Below are 27,690 nucleotides of genomic sequence, written 5' to 3' on the forward strand. Positions count from 1 at the left end.
AGGATGTTAAACATCTGTAGTTTAAGCCTTCTGGGACTAACAAATGCATTAATGCTGGAAAGAAATGTGGCCTGAACAATAAGGTTACAGACCATGTGGTAAAGAAACAACCCCGATATCATCAACTCAGCACATACGGTTTACTGTGCCTGAGTTGTAATACAGCAATGAAAGAACAATGAGAGTCTTAAACTGTACCCAGTTATAGCATATATTTATCACATTCATATCAGTAAAGACAGAGAATCCCATATTCAACGTAATTATTTCATGTGGCAATTTAAAGATCTTTGTTGCACATCCTTCACAATTGAGCAAAATTGGCTATTAGCTACATAAGGTTAAACTAAACTATAATGGTAAATATTTATTACAGGAATATTCAATTAATAACACATATTCTGCATTTCTTTGCATAGACAGTGATTACATTCAGATCATATAAAGCAGGCGCTGGAATCATCCAACTCATTGCACTTTAAGGAAACAGTGGCTACACTAATAAAACCCACACACCTTGATTCCTTTTCCCTGTTTTCAGACTTCGCACAATGTTCATTTAATACAGTTATAGAATTAAGGTGTCAGTACTTAACACATGGCGTATTTTTTAAATCGGAGTTACTCTTGATGTCCATCACAGTCAAGAGAAGTTCTGGGGAGGAACAGGGAGGGGGGGAGAATCCTAAGAAATATTCCCGACGAGATGATGTTCCAGACTTATCAATAGTGAACCCCCTTTACTAAATATGGCCATTCTATTTATAGAAATATTCATATTTTCATTGGTGGCCAAAGCACTGCTTATAGGAAAACCTACAGGTGACTAATAGGAGTTGCTCACTAAGTGGAATAATGAATAGTATTAGGTGTCAATTAAATCAAGCTTCCCCGAGGTGCAGGTGCTCCACAATGTACTGACACATTTCAAGTAGCAGCGCCACTTCACCCATGCATATGAACAAGCACATTTGCATATTAAAAAGCTGAAAATTATTTAACTGAAGCAAAAGTCTTTTAGAGATGATGGAGGTTATTAAAACTGTTGACAAGAAAGAAGGTAATTGCCTGAAAATGAGAGATGACATTCTGCTATACACAGGGAACGTTGTTTTTGTTGTATTGTGCAGCAGTGCCTGGGTGTATAACCTATTACATTGAGATTGCTCCTATGCAATTAGACCCTTTTTGTCCTCACTTCAATAAGGCTATGATTATGAAGGATTGAAGAACACTTGGCATATTGAATGTCTGTTGTTTTTATAACTTCGTCAGAAATGACAAAACACGTTTTGTGTCCTGTTTTTTCTTTGTAGGCTTATTGATTCTGTGATTATAATATTCATAAAAGACAATGTGTTCATGGTTGAACACTGTCATTTATACAGGTTTTATTTTTTTATTTTTGAGCATAGTACTTGTTTGAATGCCAAGGTGTTAGTCAGAAAGATGGGCATATAGAAAGTAAAAGATGAATAGGTGAGAAATATAGCACTCTAATAATGCCAAATATTTCTATTAAAAGTGAAATAAAAAGCCCATGTATTTCAGAAGTGTCTGCTCAGAAATACTCACCAACTTACAGTGAATTTACTTTTTATCTCTCAGCAGTGATTGTTTTCCTATGTATTTTCTTTGTCCTGTCTTTCCTAGTGATAGTCTAAAGAAACCGGTTGAATTGCACCTTGCAAGTGGCAGGGAAAATTGCTTATGTGTAAGCCATGAGTGAGAAACTTCATTTAGCTCACATACTATTCTGCAAGGAAGAAAACAATGGAGCTTCCTTTTATGTAGCTCTAAGATAAAGGTGTCTGGCAGGCAATGCATTTAATGCTAACCACCTAAGTGGTCATTTGTGGTGGGATTTGCAAAACTGCCTAAGAGATTTGGATGCCCAGTTCCCATTAAAGTTAATGAGAATTGGCGGCATCCAAATTCCCTTTGCAGCTTTGAAAATGTCAACCAGCCTTTCAGTGTTTGTGATCCTGCTGCATGTTAAGAGAATATTTCCTACAAGCTCTGTTTTTGTTAGGTTTTCTATTATGTTCCAGGAGTTGGCTCAGAATCTGGAGAGCACAGTAATTGCAGTGACTTGTTTTGACTTTGGGCAAAGATGTTAACCTTTCAGCTTCAAATACGTTATCTGTAAATTGGAGACCCTAGCACTTACTTGATTTTGCACTATGCTTCGATATCTTTTGAATTAATTTGTATACATGAAAAAGTATTAATACTTATTAATAAGTAGGTTTTGTTTCACTTTTACTGTCCCGGTCTGTTTAGGTGGGTTAGACATGTGAGACCCTCGTCTGTCTAAAACAGTTTTAGATGCATTAAACCACAGAACATTGTAATGTTATAAATTATTTATGATATAATTGATGTACTCAAATACATAATGAGTCATGAGGATAGATGATCCAAACTCAAGTAAAAGTATGTCATCTATTAGTATTAAGTATCTTTTCAAGAATGCATGATTTCTTTCAAGTTGTGGCTTTTTCATATGTGATTGCATTAATCTTTTGTCAGCCACTGCGTGAAAGTATATGCATGCCATATACTTTCGGCTGACCCTTTCGTGAAACCATTTATTTACTTTGATCTCTGAGACACTGAAATTATCTGGTTTCTTAAATTACATTGGTTACATTTTAAAAAAATAAAATTTACAATTAAAGAGATCAATCTTGCAGTTCTTGCTTAGATAATACATTGTTATGCCCTGAATGTAGTGAGTTGTTATATTAAAGATGCTAGTTGGACTTCTTGTCATTCTGAGATACCCCCACATTTTCGAATGGTCATAGTATTAAGCAGCTCTTATTTAATCACCTAAAAAATGTTTCATTTATTAAAACAGTGCTGAGAATAGTGGGAACACTTCAGACAAATTGTTTATGTCTTCTGAGGGCTCAAAAGAGAGCTGAACTTTCTGGAAAACCTAACTACTTGATTCTTGGTGTAAATGCATGGGAAAAATGGCAGCTCAGCAGCTGTCAGAGTTCTCTTTTAGTATCATGTTTGCTGTGATACACTGTATATGTATGTGTATATTTCAACAGTTATATATCGAATATTTGATATTTATTGCCTTAGCATCTAGTATTGTTTTCAAACAAAGGAAATACAAAATCAAAGAAAACACTGATCTGTTTGCTCCAAGGCAGTGCACCACTTATTAGCTGTAGAGAACATCTACAGCTTGATAAAATAAGCTGTAACTTCAAACACAGTAGCTCACATGTTGTACTATAATATACTGTGGGAAGGTTTCTTAGCCAGGAGACAGGATAGATGGCTCTTATAGGCCAAGAAATATCATTTGATAGGTCTTATGCAGAAACCATTATGAAAGTCATTTTAAACTAAAAGTAATCTCATAGATTTTAGTAGAAAATAAATCAGTTTGCATGCTATTGAAAATTAATGTTTCTAAGATAAATCTTGATTTAACCAACAAACATTTGGCTTCCACTAAGAGACAATCAGAGAATGTTCTTTGTGCCATTAGTGAAGCAGAGCATATGTTTCTGCTTTATTGGTTGCTGACATTAAACATACTGACTTACTGGTCTGAAACTGGTAGTTGGGCCGCTAGAATTCATTTAATTTGTATGAAGAATTAAGTTTATATTTTCTGCTGCACTTTTAAATTTTAGAAAGTTTTGGGTTTGTTTTTGTTTTGTTTTGTTTTTTGTGTTACAGAGAGAGTGAGGAATGTTCTTAATACAGGATCTTTCTTTTACAAAGCCAGGCAGTCTCTTCTGCTCTGAGGCATGGAAAGGATGAGGGTGGTAGCTGTTCGTTTGTGGGACTGTCAGTCGGTGGGCAAGTAGGGAAAGAAAAATGACATTAAACCCAAGTCTGCTGAACCCCTGCGCTTATAACCACTCTGAAATCAGAACTGTGTTCATTCTGAAGCGAGTAGCTGCATGGAGCTTGGTGAACTTTGCAGACTTTGCTGCTGATTGTTTTATGACTAACTGCATTTACCAAGGGCAGGACTCATGGAAGAGAATGAAGAGAAGAGATCCTTGTTTGATCTCTTCAAACAAGGGGCCCCTACTGTATGGGGTGGCTACTAACATTTCTGACAACTCCTTAGTAGCTTTTGTTTTGTCCCAACTTCCAAGACAAGGAGGTACAGCATAGACTTTGTGCGTTGTGGTAGAAGGACCTGGAAAATGGCTGTTTGAGGTATGATGAGAAAGGGTTAAGGTCCCCCAAAGAAGTAGCTGACTCCTGCCAGGGAGGCTCTGAATTCTGAAAACATATTCACAGCTGGTGGCTCCTATATCACTTTGTCTGAAAGGTATTGTATAACAGCCTTTTTTTCTGATGGAAGTGATATTCAGCCTGTAGTGTCTTGACTCTGTAGTTGTGTATACTGTGAACATACTTTCCGGTGACCCAAATGATCAGTTGTGGTTACCGTCTTTGGATGCCTAACTTGAAACATACTGGGACTGATTTTTGAGATATGTTCAGCACTTATAACTCCGACTTCCAAATGTATGGGGCCCACCAGCATTGAAAATGAGATGTAATTTGATTCAAGCACCGTACCTAAAACTTCTGGCCATTTTTTTAAATACTGCAATTGTATATGTATCTGTATCTAGCTATAAGCACACAGATGTATAAATAAGTTTCATAAGCATTCAATGTACATAAAATACATGGGATCCTATGTATTATTCTAATTCATCTGGGCAGTAAAACCCAGCTGTCATTAAACAACACTTTTCCTCTTTCAAATGACAGTTATGAAATGGCAGACTAGTCATTCTTTCAAAGACCAAGACCTCAGTTATTGAGATGCTCAGAAGCATCTGTTGATTTTGCTGTGCATCTATTATGTCAGTCTGAAGGTGCTGTTGATAAAGCCTTCTGAACAACCTTCAGTTTAACAGGGATCAAATTCTCTTTATTAGCATGAAAAAAGAGAAATACTTATCATTTGAACTGGATAAAAGCTTCCTCAATGCTTACTAAATGTTTCTGGAATCACAGTGGTCAATAAACCCTTTCTTTTCTGATATTTGAGTTCCTATCTTGTCTGCTAACAGAAAATCTGATAAATGAAAATCTGTATGTATTTCAGTGAAAATTGCACTTTATTCTGCCTATATTTATGCAGGCAGGATTTTTTTTTCCCCTTTTATTTTGTTTTGTGTTTAATCTAGCTTAAGAAGGGAATGGTTGAGAGCTCTTTTACCATTTTATCATAGGCATAATGCTTAGAGTTTCATTAACAGAAAAGCTTACATCTCAGTGGAATACAGACACCCAAACTATTGTGTAGCTATCTAACTCCCAATTACATAAATGGCAATTAAGAACTTGAATCGTATTTAGATATCTGAATAACTTCAGGGTTTGAGCTAATAGATCTTTATGTCTGACAGATTTCTTATGTGGAAAGGAGAATTAGAGAGAGGAGTATGAAAGCAGTGGTACAATGTCTGACGAATTGATTCCCAGGTGATTTGCCTAACTAACTCTACACAACATTTGTAAGCATCTCAATGAAATGTTTAAGAAGTTAGCCTCTGACCTACTTATCAAGTTTCTAAATTCCAGAGATCCATCTGACACATTTGATTTTTCTAAAAGATAAGTTAAAAGGAGAACTAACTCTTTTGTGAAGCCCAGGTTCTCATTTGGTGTGATTCAGAAAAGACTTTTAAAATAGGGTTTTTTTGCACCTTATTTCACTGTAAAGTTCAAAATAATATGATTTTTTTCATGACATCTGTGGGTAAATCTGACCTCTGCTGAATAAACCCCACCGAAATTTATCTGAATAACTGAAGAAATGACCAGGTCCAGATTCTGCCGGTTTTTTTGGTTGTTTTTTTTTTGTTTTTTTTTTTTTTTTTATTCTGCAGATTTCATGAAAGCTAAAAAAGAACTTGGTGAAAAAGATCTCTTGGCAACTTTTTAGTAATGATAATGACAACAACAAAATTCTGAGCCCTACTTGGAGTAATTAATTATTACATTTTCCAGGGATGAGTATTTAGGGCAGCTCTTTTCTGTCACATGTAATCATTTAATACTCATTATGAAATTATCATCAGGATGAGCTTAATAACTTTGCATTGTTATGTTTTCAATTCAGTTATCTCTATTACATGATGTTATTTTTCAAGTCCATTTTTAAAAAAATGTGGTTTGCCAAATTTTCCTGTTTATGAACTATTCAGAGATAATTGAAATTGCCTGTTTCTCACATGTATCCTATTCATGCCATCTGCTACCTGAAATTTAGTTTGGATACTTGCCATGCAGTTGTAAACTGTTTTCAGTTTTATTTATTTCTTGTTGACCATATGTTGTACTTATATTTGTGTGTATTTAGTATCATATATATATAAAGAGAAAGCATTCATTTATCTTGATTTACCCAGTTTACAGCCGATATTATTACCTCATGTTATCTCAAGCCCAAAATTAATTTAATTCAGCTTTAGTGAAATTTGGTCTTCACTCGTGCCAGAAATTGAGTTACTGAATATGGCCTAGTTCTGTAAAAATGAACGTTGTCAAGTAAACTTTGAAAATATGTAAAAGATAATAAAAAGTAATAATAATAAAGCATAATTGAAAAAAAAATACTATTGTGCTTAAAGCTGTTTGTATGACCATTTTGCAAAAGAATGAAATTCTTCAGTAGTTGTATGAGATAAAAACATCATCCTTCTTTTTGAGAAACTGAATCATGAAAGGATTGAGGGGTTGTTTATTCCCCCACTGGTGTTTTGAAAAGCAGTATGTTTTGCAGGATTGTGATGATAAACTCTGATATTTCTATATTCCAGCTTCACTCTAATGGGGTGGACCGGCTAGACTAGTCTGTGTGACCACCTGGGAGTATGCAGAGCAGTTTCTGCAGCTTCTTCATGCTTGCATGATAGTTTTACAGTACTTTTTTTCTGAGTTAATCTGAGAATTGTTAGATTTTCCTTACCACTAGTTTGAACAACAACTCTGTGTGAATATAGGTGTGCAGCACAGTTGAGTTGATTTGTTACGATATTTATCTTCCTTTGTGCAGCAAGATGGTATAATTTACTCCTTGCTGTATCACTCAGAAGTAATGCTTTCTCGATTTGCTCTTAGAAATAAATTTTTTAGCAGGTCAGCCATCATATATCTTTTGAATTGTTTCAGAAATGTATGTTTGCGTATGTCTGTATATATAATACGCATTCTGCCTATATAAAGGGCTGATAAAAATGCCCAATAGCAGTGTGGAGTGCACAAAGCCTTTACCAGCCTAATCATTATGGTTGGGCATGCATGCTGATTGTCTGCTCCCGCTCCTTGAAAGTTCCTGGGGGCAAGTTGTTGGAAGGGGGTGTCAGAGAGGAGTCATATTTTCATCTCTGTATCTAAGCATGGATAAAGATCTGGCCGGTTAGAGGAAAGCATTAGGCTCCATCCACAGCCTCATTTGCTAAGGCAAAGCTGCTCTGAAGGTCTTGGGTTCATGTGGCTGCATTGCTGCCTTGAAGGGCAATGGCATGTGTTTCACTCAGGATTTCTGAACATTGAACTGTCATACTTTTCTGGAGAGAGAATGCAAATGAGTTAGTTGAAGTAGAGAGGTAAAGTTTATTATTCCATTCTCCAAAGTATTTGTGGCTCTTGTATGCATATAGTGTCCAAATAAGCTTCTGAAGCCCTCTCTAAAGCATATTTAATTCCTTGAAAGCTGTTTAATTCTCTGTGAAAGTCCTTAACATAATTTCTGAGAACAGAATGTTGCCTGCTTTGGACTCATTGGCCCAAGCCTTCAGGTTCACTAAATCCAGGCTGGCCCCGAGGTGGCCTATGGAGCCTGTCTGAGGAGAATGTGTCTTTGAAAAGGTACAGGAGAAAAGAGGAAAAGGAGAAAAGAGTATGCATTAACAGAAAGACTTGTGATTCTAGGTAAAGGAAGAAAGAAACAGAAGAAGCCAAAAAAGAGAATAAAATAATAGAATCATAGAATAGTTAGGGTTGGAAAAGACCTTAAGGTCATCTAGTTCCAACTCACCTGCCATGGGCAGGGATGCCTCACGCTAGACCATGTCACCCAAGACTCTGTCCAAAGGAGGAAGAAATTTTTCCTAATCAAGTCTAGAGTGCAAGATGAGGGTGTTTGCAGAAAGGGTACAATGATTTATCTCTGCAGCCCGTTTCAGCATTGGAGACTACTTTGTTATATTGCACAGAACCCAGCTTTCCTCTTTCATGTATGAAGAAACCAGTTCCCCAAAATCTACGTGTAAAATGTGGGGATTAGAATTATTTCATATTTGTTTTCTGGCATTTAGCCTGCGGTTGCCTGACAAGCGTGGCTTTTTTAGAGAGAGAAATGCCCTACTATTATATTTCCAGGCTCAGGGTTTACAGTCGTCATTCGGTTTGGAAAATGTGGACTGGGTGAATGGGCTTGTTCCTTTTGTAGGGGATTACAATAATACACGGAAGCTTGTGAGTGCTTCTGACAGATGTGCTGGCGGCCTGCCACTGCATGAAGGGTGCGGCTCTGACTGACAACTTGCAATTATATGATGATGAATGATTCTGATGTGTGTTCAAGAGAAAACCACTTTCTAGAAAGTGAAAGTTGTGCATACGGTTCCTATAAAGTAAGTCTTAAGAAAGGCCCTGACTTCTATTTTTTGCTGGGATAACCAATTTGGATCCCCTTTTCTGTCAAACTTTTTCTGGTTTTGATAAATAAGGGCCAAACCAAAGTTTATAGGGGGAAAATTAGCTTTGGCCCATTTTGGCTTAAGAAATGCTTTATCCGCATTTTTAGTCAAACTGACATCATCACTGTAGAGATACACAAATGCATACACGCAGAGAAATACTTAAATATGTACACATGACTGTGCAGTAGCCAACAAGCCAACAATTTCATCAAAGAAAATCTATCGAGCAAAAAACCACTTTTCTGTCAGGGGTATAATTCACCCATCAGTAGGCCTGCGTAGCTCATGTTAGTGTTAATGGGAGTTTCAGCCACACACCAAAGCCAGAATGTATCCACAGATGACTTATAAATGATCTCTTTCTTTGCTAAATTTAATCCAGATTTTTACAACACTGTACTGTCGGAGTCACAGCCTCCGAGCAACAAAGCATAGAGAAGGTCCAGCAGAGGAGGCCGCCCAGCACCTTGGCTCTGGCAAGTTGTTACAGAACATGGTTGATGTTAGCTGACTTGGTATTTTTTTCCAGTGTATGGACTGCATCTAGTAGCTGAGATGAATTGTCTAATTTTGGGGAGCTGTTATGGATAGCTTTGCCTGTTAGAGCTGTGATACTCTGAATTGAAACCAGAACACCTGCAAAACAAGAGGAATTGGGCTTTAAGCTTAGGATGTGCCATCTAAGCAAGGAACAGGAGGTTTTAAAACCACCTAAATTTTGTTTAATTTAAACAAAGATAGCAATATGTTTATCTGACCACGTAGAAAACACATTTTTCTGGATGCAAAATTAGTGTTTTACAAGTGTTTCTTGTGTGGTTTTCTATGTGGCCAAACTCTACTGACCCTTTCTGTGGACTGCTCATACTTCTTGATTCTGTTACAAAGGGATGGAAGCTTCATCAAAGGAAAAATTATTTTTGCTTAAAAGTCCAGTCTTGAGTATAGGTGAAATATGTTTACGGTATTCAAATTTTTGATCTAGACTTTGCAAAAGTTACTATTGCTAGGGATTGTTAAGGACCCTGGTCCAACCTGGCAGTTCCTGCATGGCTATGCTGTAAACAGTTATCAGGATTTTCCTATGCATTTGTTGGCAATATTTGTTCTTATTCTCTGATCAACTATTTAATACAGTAAAAGGTTCCACTTTCAGGGCCTGGATCTCTGTCATTATTCGTCTTTTGAAAGTATTTCACTAGTGCAAAAAGAGCAATAAAAAAAATGCCATGAAAATGAATGGGCAAATTTTGTACTTCTTTTGTAAATAACTGCAAAAAGTAATGGACTGTGGTGATTTAAATCCATTAACCCGTGTTCTAGGGCTAATTGCCTGTAGTCTCAGGTGCTCAGTAGGTCCAGTTAATAGTTTTCAGAAGAAGTGAGCTGTCATTGTCTTTATATCAAAGTACACATTTACACCACTGTTTACAAGATAATAAACTCATTAAGGAGTTACATTTTGCTGTAGAAGGATATGTCTTATTTCCTGTCAGCTAAAAAGCTTTCAGACAATTCCTGAAAATATCTGGATGTGGGGCTGTTCACGGAAAAGAATTGTTGTTCCTAAATGCAAGAGTTTCTTTTTATTTGCCTAAAATTAGAAACTTTCCGAACTTGGGAAACTTGAGCAATCCCTTTGTAGAATTAAAAAAATTCTGTGTGACTTCAGCCTTCATGGATCTTGCCAGCAGATCTGGGACCTGCTAAGACCACTTTGCCTTGGGAAAAGCTATGCCTGTGCATACTGCCTTCCTCCCTTTGCACAGGGATGTATATGTGACATGTATAGCTTTGAAAGGAAAAAAAGGACAATGAAAAAAAAAAATCCATGGAGCTTATGTCACTGAGTTGTGAAGGGTCTCTGAGTTCACTTGAAGTAATTAAGATGATTCTTTATTTTTTTTTTTCCAAGGGACCTCTGTAAGGAAGTATGTTAGGTGCTGTACATATAGCAGTAGTAAAAGCAAACAATAGTCCTTATCCCAGAGAGGTCTCAGTCAAATCTTATTATAAGAGAGAACAGGTGAAAATATGATTGGTGAGGAAAACTGGGCACTACTGACAGTGATACTAGCGTATTTGATATAGGGAGCAGCAGTACCACCTGCCCAGCCATTCATAAGGTTGTGTAAGTTATACCTTGTCCATAAATAAGTGTTTAAAAAAAGGAACAAGAGATGTGTAACTTACCGTGTTTGAGACTCTGCCTTCCTAGTGCTCATGATTATATTAATAGTCTGAGTGCAAATGCTGCAAGTAGGGTTTAGCCAGGTTTTCAGCCCAGAGGTTAACCCCTTAACAAAAGATTGAGTAATCTTTTGTTTAGGGGTTGTTCTGATAACATGAAATTTTCTGTTGGCCCTAAATGTGAGAAAAATCCTTCTAAACAACTGAGTCTTGGTTGGATTCTTTTGCATTTGTGTAAAGAGTGTGTCATAAAACAGCATTAATCTACAGTTTCAAAGTAGCTGTGTAGAATTTCATGCATGCTTAATTTTTGTAGGGAGTTATGCAGCTAAAATTCAGCTCATAAATTTAAACTGTTATAACTACAGAGTCTGGATTAAATCAACAAAAGCAAGAAGCCTAAATGTTTAAGACAGAAACTGTGTAAATTATCTTTCTAACCTGCAACATAACTTTTAGTGAAGATTGTGGCATAATTCTGTGGAGCTCAATTGCCTATTTCTTGCTTGTAGTGAGGAAAATTCTGGAAAAGAAAGGATGTTTATTAGCAGAATACGAAATAAACAATAACTTGAAACAGGTAGCATGAGCTTACTGTGGTTTCCCTCCTCTGTAGCTATGAAGATTTAGTTGTACTGAATATGTATTTACCTCTTCAGGTTGCAGATTTTGGATGAGAACTCCCCAACTAATATTTAATCTCCCCTCAGATGTTTACAAAAATGACCTCCATTTTCTTGGCTCTGATATTTAATGTATTGCTATGCTCCATATTTTGTGAAGATGCTTATGGTGATGAATTTGTACACCAGCTTTGGGGGGAAAAAATGTTTTCTGTGGAGAAACACAGGGTCAAGTAGTATATCACACTGTGACATCACTTGCCCTGAGCAGACAGAGGAACCTACGCAGGTCTGTCAGCCTCTACATGGGGGATGTCAAGAATTGCTCTAAAGCAAAAGGAGGTTGTGTCTCTTTTACTGCAATAGGACAGGGTGCGACATACACTCTTCTGTTATTGTCAGTGCTTTTAGTTGGTGAAGTCCAGTGTAGAGAAACCAAAGTCGATTTCCTTTAATTTGGCATGAGTAGTACACTTCAAATTTATAAAAGTCTGAGATCTATATAAGTACAGAGTAAAATTGGCTTAATTTTGCAGAATGTGTGCATAGCTGGTGACAGCTTCAGTTACCCAACAAAACTCAAAATACTTTAAAATTAAAACAATTTTTGTTTCCATGTAGACAAGTTTAATTTTTCTTACATCATTAAACAATATTTTTCCTCAAAAAGAATTCCGATTCATCCAGTTCACTAACAGGATGATCCTCCATGAATGTGACGCTATCCATAGCTTGTTATATCCTTACTGGTCAATCTGAAGCCTTAGTGCCTATTAATTAATTATTATTCAAGCTGTGCTCTGAAGACATGGGTATTACAGAGTTGGCTGGGATTTTTCAGCATATATGTAAATGTGAACAAACAAATTATCTTCTCTAATTCTTTGTAAAGAGGAAAAAATAGTCAGTATACCAACTTCACAGGTGTGGGACTAGGACTGCAACTTTGAAACCATCATTGATTTATTGTTTGTTCAGCTTGAGGTGTTTATGTCCTGATTCTTTTCCAGAAGACCTAACTTTGTGCAGCAGTTTATATATAGCCATATACATTATAGCCTCAATCTTTACATTGACTTTACATTGACACAGCTGCAGCTGTGAATGTTCAGCAATTCCTCAAATAAAACCCCAAGTTTTTTTAAATTGAGCTCCCAGAAAATGAAACTGCGACCCATCATTTCTCCTTTTGCAGTTCCCTCCCTCATTCATTTAATTTCTTTGAACTTTTGCAGTGAAACACGGCCAGTGATTGTGTGGGCAACAGCCTCCTTTGCTCTGCAGTTCCAGTTTATGCTTTTGTCTGGGGTTGTCCCATGTGCTGAGTATGGCAAGAATTCGGTACAAATACTGCATGCATTTTTTGGTTTAGTTGCGTTTTTTAATTTGTTTTTTATTTAAAGAGTGTATTATAATGTTTATTCACAGAGGGGCTGAATTAGGATTTTCTGGACAGCTTTAATTCTAGTATTTCCATATCTTTCCAGTACTTGACTTTACAAAATGAATGATGTTCTCTTACAGGAAAAAAGAGAGAGGGAAAAAAAAAAAAAGAAAAAAGAAAAAAGATGGCTTATTTTCAGCTCTAGGTATACAGGGAAGTGAAAATGTTAAGGTATTGTTCTTGGAGATATTAGTGCATTCTTTTCTTAAATCTTTTCACAGATTTGTAACAAATCAGCTATTATTCCTGAAATATATATATCCATGGCAAGTAAATTGGTGCTTGTGAGGTTTGTAAATCTTTTAAAGCTCTTTTTATGTGAATTAGCTCAGGAAAGTCTTGCTTGTTCTATATTTCTATTTATATAAAGTATGATAATTTGTTTAAGTCAAAATTTTATTAGTATAAAGGGATCTATAGAACTGATTTTGTTAGTGCATTTTAGTGTCCTGGAAAAGACTGCATTATGTGCCATAGAAACCTTGAGAAATGATAAATAGAAAGGAGATTCTAGCTATTGTTTTCATTCCTCTGCATCCTTGTTTGAAGTAATTTCAGATCAAGAGCATATTATTTTACATACAAAACTACGTAAGGATTTCTCTTGAAAAATTCTTTTTGTTACACAATTGTTTTAATTTCAGAATATGCTATATAAGGACTGAGTTAAGATTCTTATACACAATATTAAGAACACTTCAAATCATTAAACAGATGTTTATGACTGCATTATTAGGGTAATGAGTAGAGCATGATTTGGGGGATCAAAACAGAGGTCTTTTGAATCATCCATATTTTGTTCATAAATCATCTGGTGTCACTAATTTTCCAAGGAACATTAATCAGTTTAATAGAAGCTGATTTTTCTTGCTTTTCAGGAAGTCCTCTCACTCCCACTCCCCCAACTCCCCAAAACTAACATGATGTGAAGGAGATTACACACAGCTGTATTTTTGTATTACCTTTTGTTTAAGATGTTTGTACTCCTCAAAACTTTGACTAATATTTTCATAGTCATTTTACAGAATTTCTAATTTGTTAAAAAATACAATACTCAATTGGCATTGCACCTGCTAGGAGTAGATGCAATAACATAATATTTATTTGTGCTATTTTGATTTGAGATGGGATCCTCTGCTTGCTTCAGGTTGGTATAAGAATCTGGGAGAGTTGTGCAATGTTAAGAGAAAAGAAAATCTGCCCTTATGTCTTTAGTAAAATATGTCCAGTGGCTGGGTTTAGTGTGTAGCTGAGCACAGGCTGTTGTGCAATCTGCAATTTCTTGAGCTACTAAGGAAATACATTTGTAAAAGAAAGATGTTACATGTCCAGATGCCATATGACATATAACTTGTTCCAAAGCAGTTTAACAAATAAAGATTTGGAGATTAAATTCTCAATAGTTTGTTTGAGTAATAGTGAGAAGAATATCACGTCAACTTGAAAGTGTTTGAGAAGAGTTTCATCGAAGATGAAAGTGTACTGTTTAGGGTTATAAAAGGACTATAACAATGAATGGAGGTATGAAATTAAGAGAAAAAATAATTAGGCCGAATACTGGGAGAAATTTCAAATCTATTTAAGTAGGCTTCGATGAAGCTATGCTGATGAGTTCTAGCTAAGATACCAGCTTAGTCTGTTCTTTTGCACTCTGACGTAAAAACATTGATCTTCTAGAGCTGGTCAATACAGAAAGATGTGAAGGTGTGGAAGCAAATTAAAATAATGAAGATTTTGAGATCTGCTTCCACTTGCACAACTTTCTTCTTTTGCATAATAACAAATATTGGAAATCTTATCGATTTTGTTACTTTGCTAATGCATACTTAATAAGAGACAGGAAAATAAGCGTATCATTCTCCTTTATTTTATCAGTTTATGTAATCTTTTGGCCAGGGATTGCAAGAAAATTGTGTTCCTCTTTCCCTATCACTGATGGCTGTTGTGTAAAGCCTGAGACTCTCTCTTGCCAGTATTATATGTTCGTCTGAGCAATAAATAGAGGTGCACATACTTAGGAAATAGGTGATTACGTATAATATAGAGTATACTATCATTGTAATGCAAATAAGGCAATAATGTGCGTGTACTTCAATGAATACAGCCAATCTAACAGTAAAATACAGCTTATAATGGAACGGAAACTTTAAGTAAAGGAATGAAATGTACATCTAATTTTGACAGACTTAAAAGATATTTCTTTTTTACTAATATGACAAAACATTGCACCCAAGCAATTACACTGACATTTGAGAAAGCTCCTTTTGACATACATAGTGTATCGTCTAGTGCAGTGTTCATGAAATTAACATTTTCCTGAAGTAATCATATACAATTAAGTGACCAAATAGTTCTGAGGCAATACAACTGTATTTCACAGGAACTAAATATATTTCTTCACACTGATCCTGCATGTTTTAGTTGAGCAGTCATTAGCATGTTTATAATGGTTCTAATTTAGCACAACATTTTCTGAATTTTATCCTTGAGTCATTTACAAATTGTTCATATTGAGTAAACAAAGGAAACAGATTGCATTTTATACTTAGTAATTTATCTGAAAGAAGAGGGGAGGGTTAATTGTCTGAAAGTTTTGCTCTGTTTGGGGAAGTGTTTCTAGTCTTGCATTGCTTGGCACACAATGCCGTTTTCCCTCTGTTCTGCAGGAAAAAAAAAAAGAATGGAAGAGTGAGTAAAATGAAAAATTAGGAGCAGGACAAGATTTGCCACTCCCAAAGGGGAGTGTGGAGCAGAACTGGAGCTGGCACGAGATTATCTAAAACAGTTGGTGCATTCCTTAATGATCAAGTGCTTGAGAAGTCCAGCTCTCTCTCACAGAGCATCTGTGTTGATGTTTATATCAGTGCCCTGCTGTATGGGAAAAGCATGCTTTCTCTTGTTGCTTTTCTAAAAATAGCGTGGCATATATCATTGTATGAGTTATTTTAAGAGAACAAAAACATTTGCAAGGTTAAAGGTTCTGCTTTTTAACAAATAAATAAAAATAAACATCAGAACTGTGTCTTTGGTTATTCTTTCCCTGAAATTAAAACTCCTTTTTTATCGGGAGTTTTGCACTGAGCAAATGCTTTGTGCACTAGAGAATTCCTGCTGAAACAAGCCATCTTAGGTGGAATTGGTACAAGCTTCAGTTTTTCCCACTAGCCACATCACAGAAAGCAGGTCTGGAAATCACTCCCAGTTAAATTCCAGTGTTTCTGTTTCAAATGTCTGTTGTTTCACGCAAGATCTAGACCATTCAAGTAGTGCAAATGAATTCAGAGGAAAACCAGAACATTTTAATGCCTAATTATTTTTAGTGAGCTTGGAGAGTTTTAATTAAAAGTTAAGAGAGCTCTCCAAGCTCTTACAGTTCTAATTTTATCATATTGTGGAAATCTTGTCACTGTGAAAAAATGTACTGCAGTTGGCAGATTTACTTGGTTCCCTGTCCTAAACAAAACTGTAATGTTAGGTAGTCAGATCCGAGTCGCATTTCTCTTATTGCTCTTGCAAGAAAACATCTACTGTGAGCTGTCTTTTGCATATAATTGTATTTAGGAAGGCTTCTTTGCCCTTTTTCTGTTTTTCTTTTTTTATCTTTTCCTTTTTTTCTTTTATAGTGTTGACTACAGGTTACCCTGAGAATCAGAACTGAGTTCTAATTCCTGATCAGAAATGTGCTAGGTACTCATCAAAACCCTTGTGAGGTATGCAGTCTGTGCCAGAAGCGCCACAACCTCAACAGCTAAGGCAGGCAAAGAGGCGGGTAGGAACGGGTCAATATGAGAGGAGGAAGTAAGCAACTGGCCAGGATTACTTAAGTCCTTAATGGCAAGATACAGAATTTAGTAGTGATTTTTATGGTAACTTGCAGTAAATGTAGCAAAAGGAATTAACAGGTTTTCCTGTTCTAAATCTCATGTGGCTCGTTTTTGTGTTGTGATTGTATTTTTGTTTTTCAAGAACTTGCCTTTTGAAAGCTTATTAAATCAAGAAAATCTTGAAAAGTTGGCCAAGGAAATCAGTTTACTGGTGAACAGCATGTCTGAAATGCCTTATATTTTAATTTTCTGTTAGACCATGAGAATTAATTACCGTATGAGAACAGTATGGAAATTGAGCAGGATGAGATGAGATTCCACTGACCTGCCTCTTTACTGACAGAAAGATTGAAGTCAAGCTGCTTATGAGCAACAGACAGTGGCAGTACATTGCAACTATGGATGTTAAGCCTTCAGGCTGATTTTTGATTAGTTTTGTATTGTTGCTGTCTCTTTTTCTTTTATTTAAAGTTTATTGAAACAGAAAAGGATAATTTGTGTTTGAAAGAAGAGTAACTATGGCAACAAAGAATCTATTTTAGTAACATTACACAAACTTTACATCCTTAGATTAAAACAGAATAGATAGTACCATCCGGCAGTTATATTTCTGATAGTTATGGTTAAATTATATTTTTATTTTTCAAATAATGAATGTAAATGTAAAGTCCTTAATTTAATTTTGAACTGTTAGAAGATTATAAAATTGTTTTCTTTCAAAGTGAATTAACCTTTTGCCTTTCCCTTTGATACCAAAATATTAGTGTGCATATATTTTTAAAATATATAATATGAAGCATGAAAATCAGGAAATGTTTTTATGATATAGATCTGGGGTAGGTGGTTCTTTACTTCAAGGAAATCTGATGGACAGTGATCTCACAAAATGCACGGAAGCAAGCTGTTGTCACGCACTCGCAGATTGATCAGCTAATCAAAAGTCCCAACAAAGGTGTATTAAAACTCATCACCGGATTTTTAAAACATACTTAGTTTTCTGAGTAATTCACATTATTTATGAATGGGTCTAATAATAGCACCAGTGGACCTTGTGTTTTAGTTTAATTCTAATTAACAAACACTAGGGTAAGTCTGAACTGTGTTTGTCTTTTATTCAGGAATATTTGTGAAGTACTGATTTTATATAGGCTTTTCTACTCTAAACAGGATTTAGTATTCTGTAAAGAATACTGAAACAAACCTTCCTCTTTTAAATGGCTGATGGATTGTGGTGGTGGTATTATTTTAGATGTCAGATCATTAGCTTCACCCACTTGAGAAAAGGACATTTGCATTTGAGGCATAGGGTGGGATGTGTAAAGGGAGCAGGGCAACCAAATAGTAGCCACTGTAATAGTTATTTGCAACTTGTTTGGTTTGGGGGGAAACAAGCAGCTCTTCTCCTGCAGTAGTAATCCAGTGCGGCAGACCTTGTAAGCACACAAATGTCTGTCACAAGGGGTTCATAGTCTCATTTAACATTCTTTCAAAGAAAAAAAAACCCCACACAACACTTTTTCTCTAACAAGTATTTCATAGATGCTGACAGGGTAATTCCACTTATGCTGTTTTTCTCATGATATTGACTTGAATAAGGCATTTGAACTCATTTGATGAAGGCTGATCCAAAGGACACCTTCGCTCCTGTGGAGCTGAAGACAAATAAATGTAATAAGAGTAGCTTAGAGAACATAGAACATGAGAGATGGAGGAACTTGAGTATTCTTACGTAGTCCCAAAGCTTTCAAAAATGACATCTTTCTATGTTTAGCAGTATCTACTAAATTATAGCGGGGTTTAACTGTAGACTATATTACTGAAGTAGAGACAAAGATGCCACTAATTCTGTAGTATTGTTCTAAAAAGCAGAAAAGAAGTTTATCCTCCTCCTACTGGTGTTACGATCAGGTTTTAGAAGAGTGCCTGTTGCAGTATGCCTGAGTTCTTTTCTAATTCCTCTACCTTGTCTTTCCCAGTGTCTCTTTCCTTGAGATGTAACAGTTCAGATGCAGGTAGAAATATGTCACCCATACCTCTATACCTTTGACTGAATTATATTTCTGTATTGTTTATGAACTTGCTATGTGTTTGCAATCATTATTAATAAATCAATGTGCTTTTTGTCTTCTGTCACAAAGTAATGTGTGTATTCAAAAAGAATTGTATGCAAAATAAGTCATGTTTTAGAACTCGTATCATTAATAATTATCAGTTTGCAGTATTGTTACAACATGTTTTGAGGGAAGCTTATTATAAAAGAAATAACAAGGCACTACACGGTGGCAAGAATAAGACAGTTCAGTTGATCACTGGTATAGGTGTTATAAATATGCCAGTCTGTACTATAGTGTTTTATTAAGTCTCAAAAAGTCAAAGCTGATTTGAAATAATAATGTCTGACAGTCAGTGCTTTGAAGTTTTGCTGCTGCACTCTCACATTTAGACTTTCTTTTATGTATGACTTTACCATAAAAAAACAAAAATACACACAAGGCATGAATGCTTTTTTTTTTTTTTTAAATCTGTATTTCAAAGAAAGTAATTGGAGCTACTTCAGTGAATTAAGAGGGGGAAAAAAAAAGGAACAATCTTCCCAAATCGATAAGGATAGGTGCAGGCCACTATAAGGTCATACAGTATTCATGTAAGCTATAGCTGGGGTTGGTAACTTGTTGAAGACTGAATAAGTGAAATTAAAAAAAAAAAAAAAAGAAAAAAGGGAGAATAAGGAAGAGACAAGAGGCAAAAGCTATCCTTGATAGGAACAAGATGACTTTCATTCAGTCGAAAGAACTTGAGAGCTTGGCTGTGATAGCTAACACACTCGTTCTTCATCACCATTGTGCAACAAAGAGCTGGATTCCATCCATTCCATGACTGATTGATTACCCAATGGACAAATGTTAATTCTTTTCATCGATGCTTTGTCATTGTGGAGAGATCCTTTTCATCTAACACCTTTTTTTTCCCCCCTGCTTATTTATCTTTTAATATCCTCTTCTTATTCACCTTTGCAAAACTGTCACGTCTAACAAGATTCTCACAGTACTTTAAACTCTTTTAGTTTACAATTAAAATTGCTAACAAAGTATGTAATAAGCCGTGATATTAAATAATACTCAATGATTTAATTTAGTCATCTCAGTCTAATTACACTTAACCTGTTTGCTGTCCTTGAAAGAAAATTTTTCCTAGTTCATAAGAGAAGAATATAAAGGATGAGGAGCTGTGTGTTCTTAATATAATAAATTGCTACAGTGCAGCTTCCTGAGTTTGATGTTACATGTGTCAGTAAATAAACTACTTTGCAGCATAAGCCCAACTGTCAGTGAAAAGAGCTAAAAATGTACAAATGCTAATTTCTGCTTTTTCTTCTTTTATAATTGTCTTTAACAAGAATCCGTGAATTTTGAAAATGTCGGGATCCACAAGGTTTTGGCATGGCGCTGAAGCAGAGCCTCAGTGCAGGAGAGTGATGCAGTGCAGATGTGAATTCAGGCTTCTTCAATGTTCAGGGCTGGATTCTGAGTCAATGTTTTGTTTCTATAATGAATCAAATCAGATTATGAATCAATATGGATTAAGATGTTTTACTGATGTCAGAAGATATCTTTCTAGATTTTATTTGTATGTAAAAATTAAATTCCAACACGGAAAGAAGAAAAAAATCCTTTTCTGATTCACAAACCTTTTAAAACTGTGTGTCTGTGGGCACAGAATACAGAACTTGAAGGGAGATATGCCTTTCAAGTCTAAGCCTTTATATTTAGTTTTGTGCCTAATGTGGAGGACCTCTAGAGAGTTTTAGCACATATTATTTTAAATTCTAAAAATTATGCAGATTTAACCTGCTAATTGAAAATTTACAGCAATCTCAAAAGAGCTATTTCTACAATGTTATAAAAGCTTATTAAAAGGCTCTTTGTGCATTTTGGTAATCTTCCCAATAACAAAATACAGTAGCTCTAAATCATGTGGTCTTATCTATAACATAGACTTTGTCTGAGAAAGGAATATTTAAAGAAATGTTTCTTACAGATTTTTTCAGTCATTTATAAAGATAATAATTGTAACTAGCAATGTGATTATAGCAAAAAGGTGCCACACAGATAGACCTGTTTTCCATTCCAGTTCTTTGTCAGTCTGTCTTTAGAAATACATTTTTCCCCTTCTGTAATGTAAGAACGCTACAGATGAACATGGGTGTTCTTAAGAACAGTAAGAGAAGAAAAGCAAGTGCTTTTGAGGAAAGTATTTTATCAACTCCTGTGATATGCAAATTGTTCCTTTAAAAAAAAAAAAAAAAGAATGTTTTTCCTTCTTTGTACAAATTGAGGAAAATATCTTAGTTAAAAGCAGTAGAATACACAACTTATAACAAACATAAAAATAAAACTCTAAAGCTCTTTCTTTTTTTTCAGGGATGAGGGGTCTGAAATTTTGGCAGGGGAGAAACACAGAAACATCTTTTTAAACTAATGATGATATCACAAAAAGGACAAATTATAATGTTCTATTGATAATTGATGGTTATTTCTTGATTCTTCTATTATCAGGCCAGAACTCATAAAACTAATAAGTGCCTGTTATTGTTAAAAGTAAATTGTTATTATGTAACAAGTATTTTAACACTGCCTATTGCAACTTACAGCTCCTTAATTTTCTCTTTTTCATAGAAAGATATAATTAGTAAATAAATTAGCTTTTCTACTGAAATATTACTTCAAAAACATTTACGAGCGGTGTTGTCATTCCACGGAGGCTTGCCACGGTGAAAATGTGTTGCAATTAAAACCTGATCTTTGATCTTTTGGTAGTTACAGTTTGGTTTGCTTTCAACTGGTTTTAGGTCTTTTTTCTCAGTTGTTTGTTTGTTTACTTGGTTGTTTGTTTCAAATGAGTGATGCTAAGTGAATTTTTAGGCTGAAAATACTTGCACCCTAAAATATGATTTGCCATATGACCTTTTTCTTCCATACACTTCTCCCTAAGACTTTAACTCCTCCTTTTGTGACCTCTTTGAATGCTTCTCCTCTCTCTGAGCATTTTTGGAATCCTCTGAGGTGAAACAAACTGTTAGCCATTGCATTGATGTCATCTGTATTGCCATTCTTAATCCGGGCTTTTTGCTTTTGTTTTCGCTTGTGTGAGTACTTCTGCTGGGACTGCTGGCATGAGAATTTGAGCCACAATTTGGCCTTAATCTGCCAGTAATTTAGCAGAAGATATGTTAGGCTGAATTCTTTCTTCTTGTACACCCCAATGTTAATTTATTACTGATGTGGCATTGGTGTAAATATTGTCTAAATTTGGAATATTGTTAGTTATTTAGCAAGCATTACGTAAATTGATCTCCTTACACAAACGGCAGCTTGCTATAAGAGTTTCTAACAAGCTAAGGTATATGACTATTCCCAGTGTATGCACTAAGAAACAAGGTGCTCAGCGCCAAGCATGGTGGTATGTGGCCTTATAATCAAGGCTTTTTGCAAAGATTCATTTAAGGAGTAGAGTTGCATTTAAATGTTTTTGATATCTTGCTAAACTGTCCCTAAGGGTTTTCAAGGAGTTTAGCATAGAGGCTGTTGTTGAGTCTGTCTACTAATGAAAGAAAATGCACAATGTTTAATGGAGATTCTATTATTACTAACTGGGAAGGGAAAATAAGTGTTCAATTGTGTGTAAAGTTTTCTTGATAATTGTTTATAAATCTCTATTGTGGTTCTTAGAGTCATAGAACTCTGGATCACAACTTCAGCCATAAGGATTCCCATCTTAAAAGTCATCTTTTATGAGTTATCTGGAAGGTTATGTATAATTTTGACTTCAGAGACAATTAGTTTAATTGAGGATATGAAAAAAATACCCTTTAGATTTTATTGAAATCTGTTATGCTCAGTATCAAATTTTCTAGTGGAATTGGGGTCTGACCATAGGAAACTCACTAAGGCCAATCTTCTTTCTCCTAAGTGTAATGACTTCAGTGACAGTTTTACCTACAGAAGGCCTTCCACATTCAGGAAAAGATTTGAAATATATTCTGAATTTCACATTATGAAAGCCCATCTTCTAATCATTGCATGTGGTTTATAGTGAACTGAGAAAATTTCTGATACTGTGAACATCCAATACATAAAGTGCTTTTATGAATTCCAGGGAGACATTATATGAATAACTTTTGCATTGACATGAGTATAAAAATGGGTTTCAGATGTCACTCTGTGCCAAATTTCCAAAAAAAGCTTCTAAATCTTCATGTATAATTTCGAGTGTACAATCATTCTCAAATGAAAAAGACAGAATTTGTATATACATTGGCAATCTATGCGTGTAAATTGGCAGTTAGCATGCATAAATCCCAAACGAAGTTTTTCTTTCAATTAGACTCTTGTTAAATCCATAGTAACTCCATTAACCTCAGTGGAATTACTTTGGATTTAAAATCCAGTTAAATAAGAACTCTGTTTGGCTACAAGTTCATTTCCCTCTGAAAACATGGTCCAACTAGAACAGGAAGAACAGTTTTAAAATGAAGGTAGCACCTGTTTTCATGATGTGTGAGAATATATTTGATAATTGATAATTCTTCTTTTTCTTTTTTTTTAATAGATTCATCCTGCATGGAAAAGCTACTCTCTAAAGACTGGAAGGAGAAGATGGAAAAATTAAACACAAGTGATCTCCTTGGAGAAATTAAAGGTACCTCACTAGATCAAATTTTAAATGTTTGCATATATTTTAAGTAAGGGATTGAGGGTTCTTTAAAGTTAGTTAGTTCAGAAAAAATAGTAGAAATAACAATCATAATTAGAGGGTGCGTTCGTCTTTCCAGTCAACTTACCCTGTTTTCCAATATTTCTCTTTGAAATGATCAATGTGACTGCCAAATAAATAAATTAGACTGTGTCACAGTCAGTTATAGGCAGTATCAAAGATGTTATCAGAAACACCGGGTTAGTTATATTAGCTCATTGACATTAGCTATATCTCTGTGACCAGAGGAAGAAACATCCTGAAAACATGGAGTTACTCGTATTCGGTACTGTTTCCTCCCAGTTGCATAAACTTTATCTAGAAACTGCTTTCAGATTATAGAAATGGGTAATTGTGTGATTACTGTTCTAAATCTTTGATTCCAAACTGTGGGGGGGGGGGGGGAACCCAAACCAAAAAAAAGGAAGATTTTTCTATATTCATACAATTCATGTGGAGAAAGAGCAGCTCTGGGTGAAATTTGGGACCTACTGAAATCAGTGCAACATTTATTGTATATATAGACAGTACTTTCCAGCCTTTCCAACATTTGTTAAACTAGTGATCTAGTAAAAGTGGAATTCTCTTGACAGTGAAGTACTATGTAGAAAATTTGAATTGTTTTTCCCCACCCATCAATTCTTCCATGGATTTTTTTAGTGAGAAGAAATTTAGAGTTATTAATTAAGGAACAAATTAAAAAGGTGGTATTTTGTGCTGTGAGAAGGGATCATAAGGCATAATTTTATTAAATTGCAACTACAAATATGTGTAAACAAAGAATCGTGTGCATCATATTAATAAATATTTACTAGTTAAAAAAATATATATATACTATTTTATGAAAATTGATGCTTAGGGTTTTATACGTCCATGAGGGACACTTAAGATAGATAGTTAAATTTTGCTATTATACAAACAGATGAAAAATTGGCTCTTTTTAATAAGTTATAATTGGTTCTGTCAGCTAATTCAGGACCAAAATATGTTGAATTCTCCATTTGGATTTTTTGGGTAGAATTATGACAAGTGTATGTTTGCCAGGTAAGAAATCCTGTAGTAATGTCAGTGGCAGAAATACAGTATGCAGTTTTACAAGAACATAAAATCCAATGAAATTATTTTTAGAAATCACATTCTATTTAAAGCCATATTGTGTCCTAATTGTGTGGAAATCGTTGAATGCTAGTTTGTCCATTAATTGCACAATATAGCTACTTAGTCTTTAAACAGGAACTGCTTGAATGCTATTAGTGAATCAAAATTAAAAGAGGTGGGATCTCTAACAATGCAGAATAATGTTCTTTATTCTTTTATATGGCACAAAAAGCTTTCATTTATTTAAAAAAAAAAAAAAGTTTGTTTTTCTGGATTTATGTTGTTCCTGCTATTTTCTTAGCATATATATTCACTGAAGAGTTAATGGGTAGAACTATTGCTCCTAACTCTTTCTTATCTAGCTACAAAGTATTCTCACTCAGATGTGGAGGAGCTTGCAACTTATTTTATACTTGTTAGCTGTGTAAAAAGGATCATCTGGTCAGGCTCCCAGATTTATGTGTTGACAATCATTCATTTAGTTTCCACAACTTCCTCATCCCTAGAAACCTATCCTTAAGGGGTCTTCATGTCTGCAGTATTCCTCTCTGCTACTAGTTGACTTACAGCAAGATGCAATACTGAATCTTTGTTATTGCAACTGCATTTAACATTTGTCATGAGCAGGCGAAAATAGAAAAAGGCATACACAAAAAAAATATAAGATAAAACATAGTTGCTGTTATGTTGTGCTTTACATGGGCTTTCCACAGCAGAAGTAGGGGCAGGTCTGAAGTAGGACTCCTTTCCTTTGGGCTCCCAAGCCAGTGGCCAAGCCGAGCTGGTTATTTCCTAGCTGATAAAATCGCTATCAACCTAATAACCTGGTATTAACTCATATTAGCATTAGCGTCTCAGAGAAAAAGAAAAAAACCCAACATTGTAGCCCATGGCAGCGTGAAAACTCAATTGCAAGAAGGAAATAAAGCAAAGTAGGGAAAACAGAGAGAATTTTTAATCTGTCAAGGAAGCATACTTAAAAATAAATAAATAAATAAATAAATCTTTTCAGTATCCAAGGTGGTAGATTTCCAAATCATGAAGTTCATTTTCATAGTGTTGAATGAATTTCCAGTTAGGTAACTGGCAGGGCATGTTGAGGTCTCTGAAAGAATTCTTTTTTAAAATGTGTCGTCTTTTGGAGGTCAAATATCTTTTTCCTTAATTTCCATTAGATTCTAAATCAATTTGTTTAACTGGCTGATACTTCTGGCTTTTATGCAGACTTTCTGCCCATATTACTGAGAGCCTAACTTAAAGACATGAAGCAATCAGTAAAAATAAATTAATGAGATCATTAGGGGAAAAAAATCTTGATTATAAGACAGTGAGGTGTGGTCCTATGAGGAACTGCTCTTTGCAGTGACTGTTACTGGGAGTTGTTTGTTTTAGAGAGAAGGCGTTGTTCTTGCTAAGGATAACCTGACCACATACTCTTTCTCTCTGCACAACTACAACCCTCCCCGCTTCAGTGAAAGACTGGCATCTTGGTTGTGGGAAGGCAGTACACTAAGAATCAGTGCCAGAAAAAAAGGATGAAAGCAGAAAAAAAATTTACCACTGACACAAACTGTTTCTATTCATGTTTGGGAAGCACATAGTAGAAAAGAAAAGATAATTGGCTGAGAAAAACAAATAAAAATGGTATTTTCTAGCTTTACCTTCTATATTTAGAACACAATAGTGTTAATCAAGATATAATTATAAACAATATCTATTAATTTAAACAATAGAAGCCAATACAAAAGTAACAAACAGTGAATCAGTTATTTTTTTCTCTAAGTGGGATTGTTCCTGTTCACAATTACGCTTGCATAGTGTGCTTCATTTGTAAAACTGCTTTTTCTAAGTTTCTTTATTAGGATTTCAGTTATTGATAATGGTCCAGATTCTTCCTTGAATTCCAGCCAAGCAAGCCATCGACTTCAGGGAGGCTGCATGAAACTCAGAGGAACATTTGGCAGAATGCTTTGTAGCCAAATTCCAGTGGTTAAATAAGTCTGCTTGTTCATTTGATATGTTTATAAATGAAACACACAGGTCAAATTTTCAAAGGTCTATGAAGCAGCTGAGCTGAGTTAAATGACCTGCTCACCTGGAAAAAAACCCCACAGCTGCCTATACAAATCACTTGATTGTATCCTATTTGCCAGTGTATGCATGCAAATACATTTATTTAAGGTGTACAAGCAATTCGTTAGGCTTATGTCTGGCTTTTGCAGTGTTGTCTTTTGTATAAAAGGATCAGGAAATACTTTTCATTCTGGTGTTTGTTATCATGTATTTGAATAAACAAAGTGATGCAGGACTCTCTTCTAAATTTCCAGATATTTGGGTACAAAGCTCTGTCCTCACCCTCTCTTGCTGCATATATTTCTCTTCCTTAGTTATCTAGTTTTCCTTCAGCAGCCACAGCTAGGCAGAGTAGCATCATTTATCACTATACAGAGCCTGTTTTAAGTTTTCGATTTCTGTTCCAAGTATAAATCTCTGGAATAGCATAGTCTTGCATGCATCAGGCAGTTGTCCTACTGAAATAGCCCGCAATGGTCTTTCTCAGCATGCAGGGTCTTTGAAGATCAAATAAGAAAGGTCAGTCTTTAAGTAACTTAAGCAATGATGTCATCATGAAAGGGTCAGAATTGGTCTAGCAGTCTTATAGAAGAGTAACTCCTGGGTCACTGGCTACTGTGTTGCAGTTTAGTTTTCTGGCTTCCATTGGTGGTGTTTACAACTGGAACTATCTATATTTATAGGAATTGTGACTTGAATGTCACATGCTGTCTTTGTACAGTATACTCTATTTTGGGAAGCATAGTGATTGATGTCCTTGGCTTTATCCAATATAGAAGGCTGTTTGCATTGTGTTTCCCATGCTTATTCCTTCCCTTTTAATATTTGCTACTTTATTAAAAAGAGTCTGAAACTCCTATTTCATGTGATATGTACACATTTAATGGCCTCAAAATATTTGGATAGGTGAGAGGTAGCATTCATGTTCCCTATGAAAGTTGAATTTAGTAAAACAAAGAAACTCACTTACT

General features: G+C 35.2%; 1 protein-coding gene across 19 annotated transcripts in view; it reads left to right on the top strand.

The window, feature by feature from the left end:
* Positions 1-27,690, top strand: part of SOX6 (SRY-box transcription factor 6) — a 379,634-nt gene that overhangs the window by 176,188 nt on the left and 175,756 nt on the right. For all 19 annotated transcript variants that reach the window (XM_030481391.1, XM_030481392.1, XM_030481383.1 and 16 more), the window contains one exon: positions 23,405-23,494. In XM_030481391.1, coding sequence (XP_030337251.1) covers positions 23,405-23,494 — 90 coding nt within the window. The remainder of the gene's footprint in view (positions 1-23,404; positions 23,495-27,690) is intronic.

Source organism: Strigops habroptila, chromosome 4 (genome assembly GCF_004027225.2).
Source record: "Strigops habroptila isolate Jane chromosome 4, bStrHab1.2.pri, whole genome shotgun sequence".
Lineage (NCBI taxonomy): Eukaryota > Metazoa > Chordata > Aves > Psittaciformes > Psittacidae > Strigops > Strigops habroptila.